The 19361-nt window shown below is 42.6% G+C and overlaps 2 protein-coding genes across 2 annotated transcripts; one reads left to right on the top strand and one right to left on the bottom strand.

Moving 5' to 3' along the window:
* Positions 1-3047: 3047 nt before the first annotated feature.
* Positions 3048-9546, bottom strand: HOXC10 (homeobox C10). The gene is made up of 2 exons (XM_030967265.1): positions 8922-9546; positions 3048-3325 (listed from the first exon to the last, which is right to left on the bottom strand). Exons 1-2 carry the CDS (start codon positions 9544-9546, stop codon positions 3048-3050), a joined length of 903 nt encoding a protein of 300 aa, XP_030823125.1.
* Positions 9547-9879: 333 nt separating this feature from the next.
* On the top strand, positions 9880-10443 carry LOC115914450 (acid shock protein-like). Its single transcript, XM_030966975.1, has one exon. It carries the CDS (start codon positions 9880-9882, stop codon positions 10441-10443), a length of 564 nt encoding a protein of 187 aa, XP_030822835.1.
* The last annotated feature ends 8918 nt before the right edge of the window (positions 10444-19361 follow it).

The following is a 19361-nucleotide window of genomic DNA, read 5'->3' as shown; positions in this document are numbered from 1 at the left end:
AATCGGCGCTCCTACCTTGCGGCCGCCATCCCACAAAATCGCCGATTTTCGGGGCTGGATTGCCCAAAAATGCCGCGCACGGAGGGAGTTGCGCATCCCAAGGTCGCCGCGCCGGCTCTGCCTCCCTTCCCTCCCGCACCGTCACCTTTAAATGCATCTTTTACTGCTGCGGCACATTATATTTGCAGATCATAAAATCCACCTCCAGCGCTCGCCGAGACTGTCCTGACATTACTGTTTTATGACCTTGACTTATTGTGGTCACCTGGATAATATTTAAATCAACGTTATGGGGCTCTCGCGCTTTTATATTAAAAAAAAAAAAAAAATAAAAAATCCCCCCCTCCTCGCGCCGCCAGGAGAGGCTCCTGGAAGCCTTTAAAAGGATGAGTCTTGAGGAGGAGAAAGATAAAAAAAATAATAAATAAATAAAAAAATAAAATCTTTATATATAGAGAGAGAGGTGGTGGTGGGGGGGAAGAAGCGGTTCTTCACCCCCCTCCCTCCTCAAAAGAGGGAAAAAAAATAGAAATAAATAAATTATTCTCCCCCCCCTCTTTTTTTTTTTTTTTTACACATTTTAAGGAACCCACTCGTCCGCGGTTCTATGAAATTTATTTTGGCTCCGTAGAGGAAGATACATGCACAGGATAACACATACAGGATATATTTAAATACCACAGCCACGAGAAATTGACGTTTTATCCTTTTTTTTTTTTTCTTCCCCCCATCATCCGACCACCCAATACTCTGAATTTTTTCTTTTTATTTTCCTTTCCTCTCCCCCACCCTTTTCCCTCCTGCATTTCCCTCCAAATATTTTATTTTACATTTTATTTCGTATTCTTATTGGATGGGTGGCCCCGCTTTCCCTGGGAGGAGCTGCGGGCGGCAGATTCCCCCGCTGCCCCTCGAATTTCACACACCCACATCAAATCCACCTTTTCTCCTTTTTATTTTTGATGCTTTTTTTTTCGCCGTTTTTATCGTACAACAGCCAAGCCACGCTAGGATTTGGGGAGAGAAAAACAAAAAAGAAAACCACCCAAAAAACTTTGGGAAGCGTTTATTCCCTCCTAAACATAAAAACCACACCTGGGGGAAAAGTGAAAAGTGAAAAGTCCTTCTGCTTTGTGCGGCACGGAAATAACTTAAATATTTGATAAAGACGGGATTTTGTTGGGGGTTTTTGCGGGTTTTTTTGTCATTGTCTTATTTTCCACCTTTTCTTTCCCCTCCGAGAAACCGCGGGCTGCGAAATCCCCTCGTGGGCAAAAAAACCACTCGAGGTCCTTTTGTTTGAGTTGATTTTTTCGCCGTTTCGGCGTGTCGGGGTTTTTGCGGGCGCGAGTAAAAGAAACGAACAAAATAAAAAAAAAACCACACAAAATAAAATAAGAAAATAAAATAAGAAAATAAAAGAAGGAAATAAAAGAACAAAACGAAATAAGGAAATGAAATTAAATGAAGTAATGTAATGCAAGAACGCAATGAAAGAATGGAAATGGAATAAGGAAATGAAAGAATGAAGTGAAATAATAGCAGAAAATAATAAAATAAAGGAAGAAAATGAAATAATAGAATAGAATGACAAAATGAAATAATAAAATGAGAAAGGGAAAAAATAAAATAAAATAAAATATAAAATAAAATAAAATAAAATAGAAAATAAAACAAAATAAAATAAAATATGAAATAAAATAAAATAAAATAAAATAAAATAAAATAAAATAAAATAAAATAAAATAAAAAAAATAAAAAAAATAAAATAAAATAAAATAAAAATAAAACAAAATAAAATTAATAAAATAAAGAAATGAAAGAATGAAATAAAGAATGAAAAAAGGAAAGGAAATAACAGAGTGGAAGAATGAAATAACAAAAGGAAAGAACGAACTGAAAAAATAAAAGAATGAGAAATAAAAGCAGAAAATCGTAACAGAAAAGAACAAAATAAAATAATAGAATAAAAGAAGAAAAAAACCCAAAAAAAATAATAGAATAAGAGGATAAAATAAGGAAAAAAAACCCAAAATAAAATAGGAAAATAACAGAATAAAATAAGAAGAAAAATAACCCAAAATAAAATAATAGACTAAGAGGATAAAATAAGAAAATAGCAGAATAAAATCAGAAAATAAAATAGGAAAATAGCAGAATGAAATCAGAAAATAAAATAGGAAAAGAACTGAATAAAACAAGAAAATAAAATAGGAAAATAGCAGAATAAAATAACAAAATAAAATGGGAAAATAGCAGAATAAAATAAGAAAATAAAATGGGAAAAGAACTGAATAAAATAAGAAAATAAAATGAGAAAATAACAGAATAAAATAAGAAAATAAAATGGGAAAATAACAGAATAAAATCAGAAAATAAAATAGGAAAAGAACTGAATAAAATAAGAAAATAAAATGGGAAAATAGCAGAATAAAATAAGAAAATAAAATGAGAAAATAACAGAATAAAATAAGAAAATAAAATGGGAAAATAACAGAATAAAATCAGAAAATAAAATAGGAAAAGAACTGAATAAAATAAGAAAATAAAATGGGAAAATAGCAGAATAAAATAAGAAAATAAAATGGGAAAATAGCAGAATAAAATAAGAAAAGAAAATGAGAAAATAACAGAATAAAATAAGAAAATAAAATGGGAAAATAACAGAATAAAATCAGAAAATAAAATAGGAAAAACTGAATAAAATAAGAAAATAAAATGGGAAAATAGCAGAATAAAATAAGAAAATAAAATGGGAAAATAGCAGAATAAAATAAGAAAAGAAAATGAGAAAATAACAGAATAAAATAAGAAAATAAAATGGGAAAATAGCAGAATAAAATAAGAAAATAAAATGGGAAAATAGAAGAATAAAATAAGAAAATAAAATGAGAAAATAACCGAATAAAATAAGAAAACAAAACAATAAAATAACACTAAAATACAGAATAAACAGCAAAAAAATCCCCCAAAAAATGTTAAACCCCCCAGGGACGGGCACGGCGGAGGGGCCGGGCGGGCGGTTCTCCCGGAGGCGCCCGGCGCGCTCAGCTGAAGCTGAAGCCGGCGCTGAGCTGGCGCACGCGGCTCTCGCGGTTCATCTTCTTGAGCTTCATGCGCCGGTTCTGGAACCAGATCTTGACCTGGCGGTCGGTGAGCGCGATGCTGCGGCTGATCTCCAGGCGGCGCTCGCGGGTCAGGTACATGTTGAACAGGAACTCCTTCTCCAGCTCCAGCGTCTGGTGCTTGGTGTAGGGGCAGCGCTTCTTGCGCCCGCTGCGCGCCGTCAGCCACGTCCCCCCCGCGCCCTCCGCCTTCGCCTCCTCTGCCAAAGACAACAGCGGCGTCAGCCCGAGCAACCGGGGCGCCGCCGGGCCACAACGGGGCCGCTTGGGGTTTCTGTGCCCGAAAACCGCCGGGGTTCCCGGAGAAAACGGGGTTATTTGGGGTTTCTGTGCCCGAAAACCGCCGGGGTTCCCGGAGAAAATGGGGTTTTGCCGCGAGAAAATTGGGTTATTTGGGGTTTTTGTGCCCGAAAACTCGGGGGTTCCCGGAGAAAATGGGGCTGGTTGGGGTTTTTGTGCCCGAAAACTGAGGGGTTCCCGGAGAAAATGGGGTTATTTGGGGTTTCTGTGCCCGAAAACCGGGGGGGGTTCCCGGAGAAAATGGGGTTATTTGGGGTTTCTGTGCCAGAAAACTCGGGGGATTCTCGGAGAAAATTGGGTTATTTGGGGTTTCTGTGCCCGAAAACCGGGGGGCTTTCCGGAGAAAACGGGGTTTGGGGGTGTTTTTTCAGGGAGAAAATGGGGTTTTGCCGCGAGAAAATTGGGTTATTTGGGGTTTTTGTGCCCGAAAACCGGGGCGCCGCCGGGGCACAACGGGGCCGCTTGGGGTTTCTGTGCCCGAAAACCGCCGGGGTTCCCGGAGAAAATGGGGCTGGTTGAGGTTTTTGTGCCCTAAAACTGCCGGGGTTCCCGGAGAAAATGGGGTTTTGCCGCGAGAAAATTGGGTTATTTGGGGTTTCTGTGCGCGAAAACTGCCGGGGTTCCCGGAGAAAATTGGGTTATTTGGGGTTTCTGTGCGCGAAAACCGCCGGGGTTCCGGGAGAAAATGGGGTTTTGGAGGTTTTTGTGCCCGAAAACCGGGGGGGTTCCCGGAGAAAACGGTATTTTGGGGTTTTTTTCCGGGACAAAATGGGGGTTTGCCGCGAGAAAATTGGGTTATTTGGGGTTTCTGTGCCCGAAAACCGCCGGGGTTCCCGGAGAAAACGGGGTTATTTGGGGTTTTTGTGCCCGAAAACTGCGGGGTTTCCGGAGAAAATGGGGTTTTGGGGGTGGTTTTTCAGGGAGAAATTGGGGTTTTGCCGCGAGAAATTTGGGTTATTTGGGGTTTTTCCTGCCGGAAAATTGGGGGGGGTTCCCAGAGAAAATGGGGTTTTGGGTTTTGTTTTTTGTGGTTTTTTTTTTTTTTTCCGGGAGAAAATGGGGTTAAATGAGGGGTTTCCGCTAAAACAAAATGGTTTACACAAAGGTTTTAACGCGTGGGAATAGGGGTTTAATCAGGCCCGAAAATCGGGTTTAAATAAGGTTTTTTTTCCGTGAGAAAATGGGGTTATTTGTTTTTATTTTCTTCTGTGAGAGAATGGGGTTAAATGGGGTTTTTTCAGTGAGAAAATGGGATTATTTGGTGGGATTTCAGTGAGAAAATGGGATTATTTCCGCGAGAAATTGGGGGTTTGATTTTATTTTTTCGTGAGAAAATGAGGTTGTTTGGTTTTTGGTTGTTTTTTTTTTTTTTCCCGCGAGAAAATTTGGTTTATATAAGTTTGTTTTTTTTTTCCGTAGAGAAAATGGGGTTTGGGGCTTTTTCTCCTCGGAAAAATCGATTTTATAGAAGGGTTTTAAATACACGGAAATAGGCGTTAATCAGGCCCAAAAATCGGGTTTAAATAAGGGTTTTTTCCGCGAGAAAATTGGGTTATTTGGGGGTTTTTCCACCGGGAAATGCGGTTTGTATGAGGATTTTAACGCACGGAAATAGGGGTTGAATTAGGCCCGAAAATCGGGTTTATAGAAGGGTTTTTCCGCGAGAAAATTGAGCATAAATAAAGGTTTATTCGGCATGAAAATCGGGTTTAAATAAAGCTTTTTCCGTCATAAAAGTCTGGCTCTGCGAGGCTCCGAAATCGGCTTGAAATAATGGATTTTACCGGCGCGAAAATTCCGGTTAAAATAAGACATTGACCGCGCGAAAATCAAGGTGAAATAAAAGGTTTTCCGGGCACGAAAGTCGCGTTTAAATAAAAGTTTATTAGGCCCGAAAATGAGGTTTAGAGAAAGGTTTATTCGGCATGAAAGTGGGGTTTAAATAACGGGGGGTTCCGGCTCGAAAGTCGGGCGAAAAAAATTTGTTTATTCGCCCTCAAAATCAAGTTTAAATAATGGGTTTTTCCCGGCTCGAAAATCAGCTTTAAATAAAGGTTTATTTGGCTCGAAATCGAGTTTAAATCAAGGTTTATTCGGGTTCAAAGAAAGATTTATTCGGGTTCAAATCAAAGTTTATTCGGCCCTAAATTCGGGTTTAACCGGAGGCGTTTGGGGGAGCCGCGGTTAAAAAAGAGACCGAGATTGGGGAGAAAAATCGGATTTTGGGGAAAACAATCGGGTTTTGGGGAGATAAATGGAGTTTTGGGGAGATAAATGGAGTTTCGAGGGGAAAAATGGAGTTTTGGGGTGAAGAATCGGTTTTGGAGAAGATAAATCGAGTTTTGGGGAGACAAATCGGATTTTAGGGAGATAAATCGGGTTTTGGGGAGAAAAAATCGGATTTTAGGGAGATAAATCGGGTTTTGGGGAGAAAAAATCGGATTTTAGGGAGATAAATCGAGTTTTGGGGAGAAAAAATCGGATTTTAGGGAGATAAATCGAGTTTTGGGGAGAAAAAATCGGATTTTAGGGAGATAAATCGAGTTTTGGGGAGACAAATCGGATTTTAGGGAGATAAATCGGGTTTTGGGGAGAAAAAATCGGATTTTAGGGAGATAAATCGAGTTTGGGGGAGAAAAATGGGGTTTGGGGGAGAAAAATCAGATTTGGGGGGCATAAATTGGGTTTGGAAGAGAAAAATCGGAGTTTTGGGAGGGGAATGGGGTTTTGGGGGAAATAATTGGGTTTGGGGAAGGAAAAGGGGTTTTGGAGGAGAAGCGTCGAGTTTGGAGGAGATAAAATGGGGTTGGGGAGGGCAATTGGGATTTTGGGGGAAAGAATCGGGTTTGGAGGGTTTGGGGAAGGAAATTTGGATTTTGGGGAGAGAAATCTGGGTTTTGGGGAAAAGAATCGGGTTTGGAGGAGATAAATCGGGATTTTGGGGGACATAACCCGGGGTTTCGGGGCCATAAATCAGATTTTTGGGCGGTAAAATAAAAGGGGTTTTATGGAATAAATCGGGAACCCGCAGAGGTCGCGGGGTGAAAATCTCCCGGCAATTAACCGGCGCTAATTAAAAATCCCCCGCGGCCACTGATGAATTTTGGGCTTCCCCACATCGCCCCAAAAACCCCAAATCCTTTCTCGGCTCTTCCTGGGGCCGGACCCGCCGCGGTTTGGGGACATTTTGGGGTGAAATAAATCGAATTTTCGCAGCTCTCCCCTCCAGGCTGCGCTGCCGGGGCACAAATTGGGGCAAATCGGGGGAATTTGGGGAAAATGTCGCGGTTCACGCGGCTCTAAATAAACACCGGAGGATCCTTGAATTTGGTCATGAGGAGGGAAAATCCGGCTGAACCCGAATTTGGGGAAAATCCGAGAAAATCGCAGCAAATCCTCGGCCCCACTTTTGGGGAAATTCCGTGGAAATTCGGGGTTCGCCCTTCAGGTGCCTCCAAACCTCCCGAGTTCCCTCCCTCAAATGCTACAATTCCACCAGAAATGGGGTTTTTATATAAAAAAATTACCAAAATTACCTCGACAGAAACAAAATCGCAGCTTGGGGAGGTGTTTAGGAACAGAAATCGCCCGAATCCGCCCCAAATCTCCTCTGACGCCCCCGAAGTGCAATTTCTCTGACAGAGATCCCCAAAAAATCCCAAATGTGCCCAGCCCGGCGCATCCCCCTCCAACCCAACACCCGAGCCCAGAAATCCCCTTTTTATTTTTATTTTTATTGGTATATTTTTATATAATCCCTTTTTATGGTTTGATTTTTGATGTATTTCTTTCTCTTCCCGTTCTTTCCGCCCACAGAGCAAACCCAGCCCAAAATAACAAAATTACAAAAAAAAAAAAAAACCCTTTTATTTTTGGGGTTATCTCCCTCCAAAACCTCTCCCGGCGCTTTTGTGCAGATTCGCTTCGCGGGGTTTTGATAACCTTGACTTTGCTTTTTTTCCCTTTTGTTTTGGTGGGTTTTTTCTTTTTTTTTTTTTTCACTTCTCGGGGTTTTTTTGGGTGTAATCGCAGCTCAGCCCTCAGATAAAATCATTTCCCCTCCGGGTGCCAAATCAGAAATGCGAATGATTCAAAGCAAAGAGGAGAAAAAAGAGATTTTTTTGGGTTTTGCTCCCGCCAAGGCCGATTTTGGTGGGGTCAGGATTTTTTGGGGCCGGAATTTTGGGATATTTTAATCCCCTCAGCGCAGGCAAAGCCAAGCTTAGATCCGAGCGGGATTTTCCTGAGATTTTTGTTTTTTTTTTTTTCCCCAGAAAATCCAATCCCGTCATTCCCGCTGGCTGAATCCGCCCCTGGATTTGCCCGGTTTGGGGTGAACGGGGGAACAAACGCCGAAAATCCCAAATTTCCAGCCTCTGGAGCAGCTTTCCGTGCGAGCTCGGGAAAACCCCAAACCCAAAACATCTGCTCGGCACAACAGAAGCATTTCTGCGCCTCCGCGAACGAGGCGGATTGAAAAAGTTCAATTAAAAAAAGATTTTTGTCCCCCCTCTGCCGGAGCCTCTTCCCAGCCCTGCAAGGAGCCGCAATTCCCTCCCGGAGCTGCCAAATCCGCTCCTCGCCTTTTTCTTTTCATTTCATTTCTTTTCATTCTTTTCATTTCAATTCTTTCTCTTTTTTTCTCGCTCTTTGACCGCGAGCCAAAGCCGGAGGGATCCGATCCTCGCCCCGAGCGCGGAAACGAAGAATTCCCCTCGAAAAAAGGGGCGAAAATCGGGGTTCGCCCCCCGGAAAATCACAGCGAGCGCTCCCCGAGAGCCCCCGAGCCCGGAACCCCCAAATCTCCGCGGCTCCAAGACCACAAAATCCGAATTTCCGTCCTTTTTCTGCACCAAACAGCAAAATTCCATCCTCTTTCCGCACCAAACTCCCTTTTCCATCATCTTCCTCACCAAATTCGGATTTACCATCCTTTTTCTGCACCAAAATCCGATTTTCCATCCTCTTTCTGACACCAAAATCCGATTTTCCATCCTCTTTCTGACACCAAACTCCGAATTGCCATCCCTTTTCTGACACCAAAATCCGATTTTCCATCCTCTTTCTGACACCAATATCCGATTTTCCATCCTCTTTCTGGCACCGAACACCAAATATTCCATCCTTTTTCTGCACCGAACATCAAATTTCCATCTTTCTTCCACACCAAATTTCCATCCTTTTCCCACACCAAACACCAAATTTCCATCCTTTTTCCACACCAAATTTCCATCGTTTTCCCGCACCCCGCGCTCTCTGCTCCGTTTCTCTCCCCTCTAACACACAAATTTACAAACATTTCAACATTTCCATTTTTAAAGGCCACCCCTTGAACCCGAATATAGATTTATTTCTTTTTCCCCCTCCATCCCGACCATTCCATGCCCAATTTCCGCGGGAGAACCCGGCGGAGCAGCGAGCGCGCTCCGGCACAATTTTAACCCCTTCACCGCCAAAACGGGAATTTCAAAACCCGCCGGTTTTTCCCCCCCTTACCTTTCGCCTCGCTGTCGGAATTCTCGCTGCTGCCGCCGTCCGTGCTTTTCCCCAGCTCCTTCTCCGCCTCTCCCGCGCTCGCTTTGGCTTTTTCCGATTTGATTTCTCCCTCCGCGGCCGCGTTTTGGGGGAAGCTCGGCGCGAATTGGGGCGACCCGCGCTCGGCCGCGGCGGCCGGCGCCGCCTCCAGGCGCTCCCCGCGGAAGCCGGGCTGGAATTCCGCGCTTTCGGGGCTTTTCTCCAGCTCGGGGTAGCGGTAAAACGCGGCCGCCGTTGCCTCGGGCTGGCCCAGGCAGGGCTCGGCGGAGAACGCGGCGTTTTGGGCGGGTTTGGGCGCTTTCTCGGCGAACAGGCAGCAGCCGCTCTCCTCCTTGACGCTGCCGGGGAAGGCGCAGCTCGGCAGCGGCTCCGGCCTGAAGGCGCCCTTAGGCTCGGCCCAAGCGTCCAGCTGGGCCAGGTAGGACGGGAAGGAGCCCAGCGAGGCCTCGTCGCGCTTCTGGCAGCTCCGCAGCGCCGGGAACTCGCCGGGCTGCGCGAAGAGCCCCGGGCCCGGCGCGAAGGGCTCGGGCCGCGCCAGCGGCTCCATCAGGAAGGCGCTCGGGGCCGCGCTGCCCGGACATGACATTTTCCGCGGCAGGAATACTCCAGCCAGGGGCTGACATCTTTTTTTTAGAGAGGGGGGGGGAAAGGAGGAGAGAGAGAGAGAGAGAGAGAGAGAGGGAGGAAAAAAAAAAAAAAAAAAAAAAAAGAGGGGAAGGGATGAAAAAAAAAATTAAAAAAAACCAAAAAACCGAGCGGGGTAATTACGCACGCACCGCGTTTACCCCTCCCCGCCGCCACCCCCGCCTCTTTTTTTTTTTTTTTTTTTTTTTTTTTTTTTTTTATTTGTTGGAATTTTTCTTCCTTTTTTTTTTTTTTTTTCGCCTCGCATCCTTCACCCCCACGTGACGCGAGGCCAATGAGGATTGAAAATGGCCTTGGTGATTCAGACGGCGCGGACGTCACGGGGGTCAAGGTGGCGCCGGCGGCGGCGGCTCCGTGGAGCAACAGCGACATCTGCCCGCGCCCGGCCGGGACCTGCGCGGCCGCACAGCGCCCAAAACCGGCAAAAAAACCCCGCAAAAAACCGGCAAAATACCGGCAGAAAACCCGGCAGAAAACCGGCAAAAACCCCGCAAAAAACCGGCAAAAAACCGGCAAAATACCGGCAGAAAACCCGGCAGAAAACCGGCAAAAAAACCGGCAAAAAAACCCCGCAAAAAACCGGCAAAATACCGGCAAAAAACCCGGCAGAAAACCGGCAAAAAAACCGGCAAAAAAAACCCGCAAAAAAACCGGCAAAATACCAGTAAAATACCCGGCAGAAAACCGGCAAAAACCGGCAAAAACCCCGCAAAAAACCGGCAAAATACCGGCAAAAAACCCGGCAGAAAACCGGCAAAAAAACCCCGCAAAAAACCGGCAAAATACCGGTAAAATACCCGGCAAAAAAACCGGCAAAAAACCGGTAAAATACCGGTAAAATACCTGGCAAAAAAACCGGCAAAAAACCGGTAAAAACCGGCAAAAACCGGCAAAATACCCGGCAAAAAAACCGCAAAATACCCGGCAAAAAACCGGCAAAAAACCCGGCAGAAAACCGGAAAAAAAAGGCAAAATACCCGGCAAAAAAACGGCAAAAAACCGGTAAAATACAGGTAAAATACCCGGCAAAAAACCGGCAAAAAACCGGTAAAATACCGGTAAAATACCGGTAAAATACCCGGCAAAAAACCCGGCAGAAAACCGGCAAAAAAAGGCAAAATACCCGGCAAAATACCCGGCAAAAAACCGGTAAAATACAGGTAAAATACCCGGCAGAAAAACGGCAAAAAACCGGTAAAATACCGGCAAAAACCGGCAAAAAACCCAGCAGAAAACCGGCAAAAAAGGGGCAAAATACCCGGCAAAAAAACTGCAAAAAAAGGCAAAAAAAAGGCAAAAAACCGGCAAAAAAAAGGCAAAAAAAAACCGGCAAAAAACCGGCAAAACCGGCAAAAAACCGGCAAAAAAACGGCAAAAAAAGGGAAAAAAATCAGAAAAAAACCTGCAAAACCCCCGGCAAACCGCCCTCGTTGCCCCAACAATCTCCCGGCCGAAATTCGCCCCCCTGCGCGTTTTTATAGCGGCGATAAACGGGGGGAGATTTGAGTTAAGAACTAAAAATATGTGTTGCTTTATAGGTAGAATTCTTTTTGTTTTGTTTGGGTTTTTGGTTCTTTAATTCTGTCCGCGGCGCGTCGCTGGAAAATCCGCTTTTTGTGGCGGAAAATAACCCCCCGTTTAATTATGGATTAATTACGGTTTAATTATCGCCCCCCTTCTCCTCTTCCTCCTTCGCCTTCCTCCCCCGGCCGCTCCTTCCTCCCCCTCGGACCCCGAATTTTGATTTTTATTCCGAATATTTCGTGCTCTGCAGGGCCGGGGGGGATTTGGGGGCCGCGCTCGGGTTGGGCCCTTTAGGAAAAAAAATCGGGGCCGGGGCTGGGAGACAAAAATTTGGGGAAAAATCCCCAAAATTCCCAATTTCTCCCCCGGAGCAAGTTGGGTTTTTCCTCAGCGGTTTCCCCCGATGGAGGAAAAAAAAAAAAGGGGGAAAAAAATTCCAAATTTTCTTTGGTTTTCCTTCTTTTTTCCCTTGTGTATTTTGAATTTTAATTCGGTTTTTTTCCCCCTTTCCCCGCCGCGCTGCAGCTTCGCCTCCCCTCGCCCTGCCCGAGCAGCTTTTTTTAATTATCCGCTCTCATTCCCCGATGTCTGGAATTTCTGGGATAAAACCGCATCGGGGAGGGGAAGGGGGGAAAAAAATCCCACAAAAGAGGGGAGAAAAGCTCGGATTTGGGTAAAAAAAGCGGAATTTCAGAGCGCCAAGCGCCGCTGCCTCTTTTGCTCCGGGAATTTTCCCATCCAGCCCAAAACGCTCGGAACAGAAAAAAAAAAAAAAAAATTATTTTTAAAGCGAAACTCTCCGGATTGGGGCGGGTTTGAATTGAATTTAATTTTCGTTCTTTCCCTGCGGTTTTTAAACGGAGTTTTCATTGTTTTCCCGCAGAGAATTACGGATTAAAGTTCCTTTTTTCCCCTCTCCGATTTTTTCCCTTCTCCTCTTTTCTCCTCAGCGCGGTTCCCACCGAGGATCCTCAAGTTGGATTTTTTTGGGGATTTTTCATCTCCCGGCGAATTTTTGATGCCCAAAACCGCCGGGATTGGAGTTTTTGGCGGTCGCCTCCAACTTTATTTAATTTCTTATTCCGGAATTGGGGTTTTCCAGCGTTTGGGGACCGGGAAAACGAGGAATAAACGGAGAAAAAAAGGAAAATAGGCCGGGAATTTCAAGATCATGATGGAGGAGAAAGAGGCGGGTTCAGAGTCACTTTCAAGGGAAACAAAAAGAAAACGCAGCGTTCATAAAAAAAAACCAAAAAACCCAACAAATAAACCAAAATACAGCAAGAAAAAGCGCGGGAAAAGAGGAAAAATTGGGAAAAATAATAATAATAATAAAAAAGGAAAGGACAAAGGGAAAAATAAAATGGAGGGAAAGAAAAATAAAAAAAAAAGGGGAGAAAAAACCCAAGTGGAACTTGACCGTTTGGGGCGATTTGTGACGGTTTAGGGCAAAGCCCGCAGGGACATTCCGGGATTTTCTTGGGAAAGTTTTCCCAGAGATTTCCCAAGGATTTCCCAGAGGTTCCCCCCAAACCCTGCCCGCTTTCCTGCCCGCATCCAACGAACCCAAATCGCGATTTTTCGCCCCAAAAGCGCCGCGCGTTGCAACTTCCCGCGGCCCCGGCGCCATTTGGTTCCCTCGGGTCGGGGAAAAAAAAAAGAAAAAAAAAAGATTAAAACAAAAAAAAAAAAGCGAATTGCGACTTTATGGCCTCAATTCGGGGATGCGCTGCTTTTGATGGGATCCGGGCAAATTCCGCCTCCCGGTTCCCAAACTTTCATTTATGGGCGAGAAAATCAAAACCCGGCGTCGGATTTTTATTTTATTCCGCTTTTTTCCCCCTCCAATCCCTTTTAATTCTATTTTTTCCCCGCCGGTTTATTTTTTTTTTCATTTTTCCCCATTAATTTTATTTTTTTCCCGCCGGTTTTTTTTTTTTTTCATTTTCCCCATTAATTTTATTTTTTTCCCGCCGGTTTATTTATTTTTTTTTTATTTTCCCCATTAATTTCATTTTTTTCCCGCCGGTTTATTTTTTTTTCATTTTTCCCCATTAATTTTATTTTTTCCCGCCGTTTTTTTTTTTTTTCATTTTTCCCCATTAATTTTTTTTTTTTCCCGCCGCTTTATTTTTATTTTCATTTTTCTCCCTTTCATTTGAACTTTTCCCTCTGCTTCATTTTACTTTCATTTTCTCCCCCTTTCAATTTGATTTTCCCCCTCTGATTTCATATTTATTTTCATTTCCCCCCCCAATTCAATTTTATTTTTCCTCTCCGGTTTGATTTCTATTTTACTCTTTATTTTCGTTTTTTCCGCCCTAGAATTTCCGCGCATTTTTGGGACGCCCAAATTTCCCCCACATTGTCAGCCTGGACAATAAATTGATTTTTTTTTCCCCATTTTTTCCCCTCTATCCCGGAGTTTTCCCCCATTTTTTTCGCATTCTCATCCCGGATTGAAATAATTTGAATTTTCTCCTCCACTCAGGAACACCCGGAGCGAAACTCCCTCAAAAACGGGTGGGAAAATGGGGGGAAAAGCGCTGAAAAGGTAATTTTTAAGAGAAATCTGCATTTACAGCTGATTTTTGAGCGGATTTTGCCGTTTTTGGAAGGTTTTAAGGCCGTTCCGTGCTCCTGATCAGCATTTGGGCCGCAAAGTGGTGAATAAATAATAATAAAAAATCAAATTATTCATAAATTACAAGCTGGAAATTACTCGGGATTTCATTTTTTGGGGGGAGGGAAAAAAATGGGAGGGAAAAGTCCCGGCGAGGGAAAAATTGCTGAAAATCCAAAATCATTCCGAATGCGACGAAAACTCGATTTTAATGAGGGGAGAGGAATCAAATTCATCAGCCGAAGTGGGAGAAATTTGAATTACGGGGAATAAATCCCCCAAAATGGCAGCAAAACCCCAAAAGGGACAACAAGAAAAATTGGGATTTTTTTCCCCATTTTTTCCCAATTTCCCGGGAATTGCGGCCCGGCCTCATGGCGGCTCCAGCTCGGCCTTTTGGGGCTTTTTTTTTGGGCTAAAAAACCCTAAAAAATTGGATTTTTTCCCTTTCCTCGTCCCCTTGGAGATGCGGGACAATTTTGGGGCAGTTTAGGGCCCAAAAAAAACCCTAAAAAAATGAGGATTTTCCCCTTTTTGGGCCAATTCGTGGTGGGGTTTTTGCCCCAAAAAACCCTAAAAAAATGAGGATTTTCCCTTCCTCGTCCCCCTGGGGTTAGGGGACAATTTTCGGGGTCACTTCAGCGTTTTTGGTCCAAGAAACCCTAAAATAAAAGGAAATTTCACTTTTCCTCCTCCCTTCGAGTGCGAAACCCAATTTTGGGTCGCTTCGAGACGATTTTGGGCCAACAAATCCCCCCAAAAAATAAAATTTGGCTTTTCCTGCTCCCCTTTCCCCCCTTTCTTTATTCCCCACCTCATCATTTAACCAGAATTATTTCCCAAGCGCTCCCTGGGCTCTTTCCCCTCAATTTTTCCCGTTTTATTCCGATTTTTTAATGTCAAAAATTCCTTTTTTTCCCCCCTCTAGGAAGCCTTTGAGTGCCTTTAATAATCACAATCAATTCTGATTTTTCCCCCTCAAATTTCCCCGTTTTATTCTCCTTTCCCCTGCCTCAAATTCCCCTGATTTCTTCTGATTTTTGCCCCCCATTTTATTCTGAATTTCCCCCAGTTTTATTCTGATTTTCCCCCTATTTTATTCTGATTTTCCCCTATTTTATTCTGATTTTCCCCCCAATTTCCCCCAGTTTTATTCTGATTTTTGCCCCTATTTTATCCTGATTTTTCCCCCCAATTTCCCCCATTTTATTCTGATTTTCCTCCCTATTTTATTCTGATTTTTGCCCCTATTTTATCCTGATTTTTCCCCCCAATTTCCCCCAATTTTATTCTGATTTTCCCCCTATTTTATTCTGATTTTCCCCCCTATTTTTTTCTGATTTTCTCCCCAATTTCCCCCCATTTTATTCTGATTTCCCCCCCAATTCCCCAGATTTATTCTGAATTTTCCCCCCTATTTTATTCTGATTTTTCCCCCTATTTTATTCTGATTTTTCCCCCCACTTTCCCTCAGTTTTATTCTGATTTTTCCCCCCTATTTTATCCTGATTTTTCCCCCCACTTTCCCTCAGTTTTATTCTGATTTTTGCCCCTATTTTATTCTGATTTTCCCCCCAATTTCCCCCAATTTTATTCTGATTTTCCCCCCACTTTCCCTCAGTTTTATTCTGATTTTTCCCCCTATTTTATTCCGATTTTCCCCCCAATTTCCCCCCATTTTATTCTGATTTTTGCCCCGCTTTTCTCCCAATTTCCCTCGATTTTATTCCGATTTTTCCACCCCTTTCCTTCCCCTTTCTAGGAACTTGTTCTCGCCTTTAACCATCACCTCCAATTTCTATTTTTTTTCCCCCAGCGCCGGAAATAATTCTGATTTATTGCCCGGGGGGAGTGGAGAACAAAACCAGCGACGCCAAAAAATAAAAACTTTAAAAACAAAAATAATAAAAAAACGGGGAAAACCCTCAACGCCTTTTTTTATTTGTTGGCTCAGGAACTGGAAACGCTCAGCGCCAGAAATCCATCAAATTTTACAATCGCTCCTTCCTTTCCTGCAGCCCCAAATCCCGGAATTATGGAATCGTTTGCGGCGTTTCTTTTACCCCCCACCCTGCAATGGAACCCACAAAAAAAATTGAATAAAAATCCCCCCCAAAAAAGCCCTAAAAATTAAAAAAAAAATATATATATTCCAGACAAAAAGGCCCAAAAAATTAAAAAAAAAATCCCACAAAAAATCCCAGGAAAAAAGGCAAAATTCCCCCCAAAATAAAAATAAATTCCCCCAAAAATCCCAAACAAATCCCCCAAAAATCTCCCCCCAAAAAGCCTAAAAATCTCCGAAAAATAAAATAATGCCCCTAAAAAAATTAAACAAAAAATTCCCCACCCCACAAACCACCAAACCCCCCGAAAATCCCCAAAAAATCCCCTCAAAAATTAAAAAAAAAATCCTAAAAACAAATCCCCCCAAAATAAAAAAGAACCCCAAAAATCCCCCAAAATAAAAAAAAATCCCCTATAAATTCCCAAAAAAACCCCCAAAAACCGCAAAAAATCCCAAAAAAAGTCCCAATCCCCTCACCAAAAAATCCCAAAACATCCCCCCAAAAAAACCCCAAAAAATCCCCAAAAAAGCAGATTTTTTTTTGCATTTAATTCCCACGTTTCCCCTCGCTTTCGGCTTGAACAAACAAAATAAAAATCGGATTTTATTTGGCTGCCGCAGGAGGCGCAGAAAGGCGGGCGGGACCTCGGGGAATTGGCGCAAATTCGAATTCTTTTGGTGTTTTATGGAGGCGCTGGCTGTGAAATAAAATCGTCAAATAATAATAATAATAATAATAAAAAAAATTAAAATAAAAGAATAAAAATTCATCCGAACGAAGGCGACGAGCGACGGCGGAAAGGCCGAACCTGAGAACCGCGGGGAAAACGCCGAAAATTCCGATTTTTTCGCCCCATCTAGGAGAGAAAAATGAATTTTTTTCACCTCCAAATTGCGATTTTTTGGGGCGAAATCCGATTTTCTCGGGAGCTGGGAATGGGGGAAAATCCCAAAAAATGAAATTTTCCCGCCTTTAGCCCCGAGATTTTCTTAATCCGCTGCAGTTTCATGGGAATAAATTGAATTTCGGCCGCTTCAAACCCCATGTGAGGGGAATCCTCGATTTGTAGTTCACATTTGAAGGCGAATGTTTCATTTTTGAGGGGTAAAAAATGGAATTTTTCCGCGGTTTGAAGGCAATCCTTGACTTTTCTTCAATATTTGAAGGCGAAATGGAATTTTTGATGGGGAAAAGTGAGTTTGTTGGGAAGATTTTAAGCCGAAAATTGAATTTCTTTTGAATATTTGATGGGGAAAGCTGAATATTTGAAGCGGAAAATTGGATTTATTTGGAATATTTCAAGAGGAAAATTGAATTTTTGAGGGGAAAAGTCGGATTTTTTCGCCAGATTTGAAGGAAATAATTCGGTTTTGGTTTTTTTTTACCCTTTGAACGGTCCGATCGAATTTTTACGGAATATATTTAATTTTTTTAAAATTTTTAACCAATCTTTTCCATCCGCTCCGAGGATTCTCGCTCCCTTTCTGGCCTCGCAGCCGCTTTTGATCAGGGCGCATCTTTGCAGCAGATTTTTCATCCAAAGGCGCCGCGGGGCCTCTTTGGAGGGGCCAAAAAAATCCGAATTTTCCGCGATTTTCGCCGCTTTTCCTCCCCCGCCGCTCCCCGCTGAAATCCCAACTTCGGGGGAATTTTCCCCCACCCCAAAATTCGCATTTTTGGGGTTTTTTTTGTTTTTTTGGGGTTTTTTTGGGAATTCCCGCCGCGCTCCCGAGGGGTTTTTGTGCCTTCCTCGCTCGGCCCCGCCGCCATTTGGGGCCCAAATGCCCCAAAATTCGGATTTTTTCTCCTTTTTAAGCCCCGATTTCCTCCCCAAAATCCCCCGCATCGCCTCTCCCCAGTTCTGCATTTTTAGGGCCTAAATTTCATTTTTTTGGGGGGGCTTTATATTTCTTTTATTTTGCTTTTTAGGGCGATATTTTGGGGTTTTTTTGGTATTTTTAAGAGGCCAAATCTCTTTTCAAGCCGCGTTTATTTTGGGGATTTATTTCCGTATTTCTTTCTTTATTTTTGTATTTGTGCATTTAATTCTGGATTTATCCATTAATTTATTTCTTTCCCTAATAATTTATTTCTTTCTCAATTTATTTCTTTCTTTTCTATTTATCTATGTATTTATTGTAAAAAATAATTTTTCCGGCGGAAAAAAAATGCAGCAATAAAAATCGGAATTAAAAGCAAGAGGATGAAATAAAAGAAGTTCAAAACAGGAATAGAAAGAGGAAGGAAGAGAAAATCGGAATAAAAATGGGAATAAAAGAGAGTTTAGAAAATAGGAATAGAAATAGGGAAAAAAGGGATTAAACGGGAATAAAAAATATAAATATAAAAATAGGAATAAAAAGCAGGAGCTAAGCGTAGGAATTCAAAATAATCAAAATTAAAATGTAATAAAATATTAATGAGAAAATAATTGACATTTAAAGTAATAAACGGTAAATAATGAAAATACAATGGAAGGGGAATTTCAAAGGAGAACAAATAAAAATAAAATTTGAAAAATAAAAAAAGAAAAAGAAAATAAGAAATCATTGAAGAAATCGTTGAAAATTTGAAAATAACAGAATAAAAAAATAGAAATAAAGGAGAAATAAAAAAAAATTAGGAATAGACTCACCGGGAATTACAAAAATAAAGAATAAAGCAGGAAAAAAAGGAGGAAAATCGAGAAATCGCAGCTCGGAGGTGAAAATCGCGGATTTCTCCGGCGGAGCCGAGGCCCGCGGCGATTTTGGGTGGAAAAAGCGAAATTTGGGGATTTGGGGGCCGCGGGCGGGGCGGGGTTCAAGGCGCCGGACTTGACTCCCTGAAGGTCAAAGGCACCGAAATTCCCATTTTCCCCCAAACCCGCGGGAGTTCCACAGAAAAACCCGAATCTTCCCATTCTTGGGGTTTTCATTTCCCGCTCGCTCCTCAATTCGCCGTTTGGAGCCCAGAGACACCAAAATTCTCCGTTTTCCACCCAAACCCGCGGGAATTTTGAAGAAAAATCGGAATATTTTGATTTTTTTGGTTTTGGGTTTTTTTTTCCTACTCTCGCCTCAATTCGCGTCTTGGCCCCACCGCGATTTTTCCTTTTTTTTCCCCTTTTTTTTCCTTTTTTTCCCCCTTTTTTTCCGTTTTTTTTTCCCCCTGGAATATTTAAGGAGCTTTCCCTGCACGCCCCATAAATTCCATTTTATGGCCGCCAGCGCCTTTTCCTGGGGGGGAAAAAAACCCAAAAAAAATTCAAATAAAATCAAATAAAATCAACTTTGAATTCGGCCAGGGGAGGGAAAAACAAAAATGGGGAAAAGGGGGGAAAAAAACGAGAAAAAAAACCGGGGAAAACACCAAAAAGGGGAAGGGAATAGAGGGGAAAATGAAAATAAAAGGGGGAAAATTGGGAAAAAATGGAATAAAAGGGGGGAAAATGAAAATAAAAGGGGGAAAATTGGGAAAAAATGGAATAAAAGAGGGGAAAATGAAAATAAAAGGGGGAAAATTGGGAAAAATGGAATAAAAGGGGAAAAAGGGGGGAAA

This window comes from Camarhynchus parvulus, chromosome 29 (genome assembly GCF_901933205.1).
Source record: "Camarhynchus parvulus chromosome 29, STF_HiC, whole genome shotgun sequence".
NCBI lineage: Eukaryota > Metazoa > Chordata > Aves > Passeriformes > Thraupidae > Camarhynchus > Camarhynchus parvulus.
The sequence above is the reverse complement of the archived record's forward strand: the minus strand, read 5'-3'. Positions and strand labels throughout refer to the sequence as shown.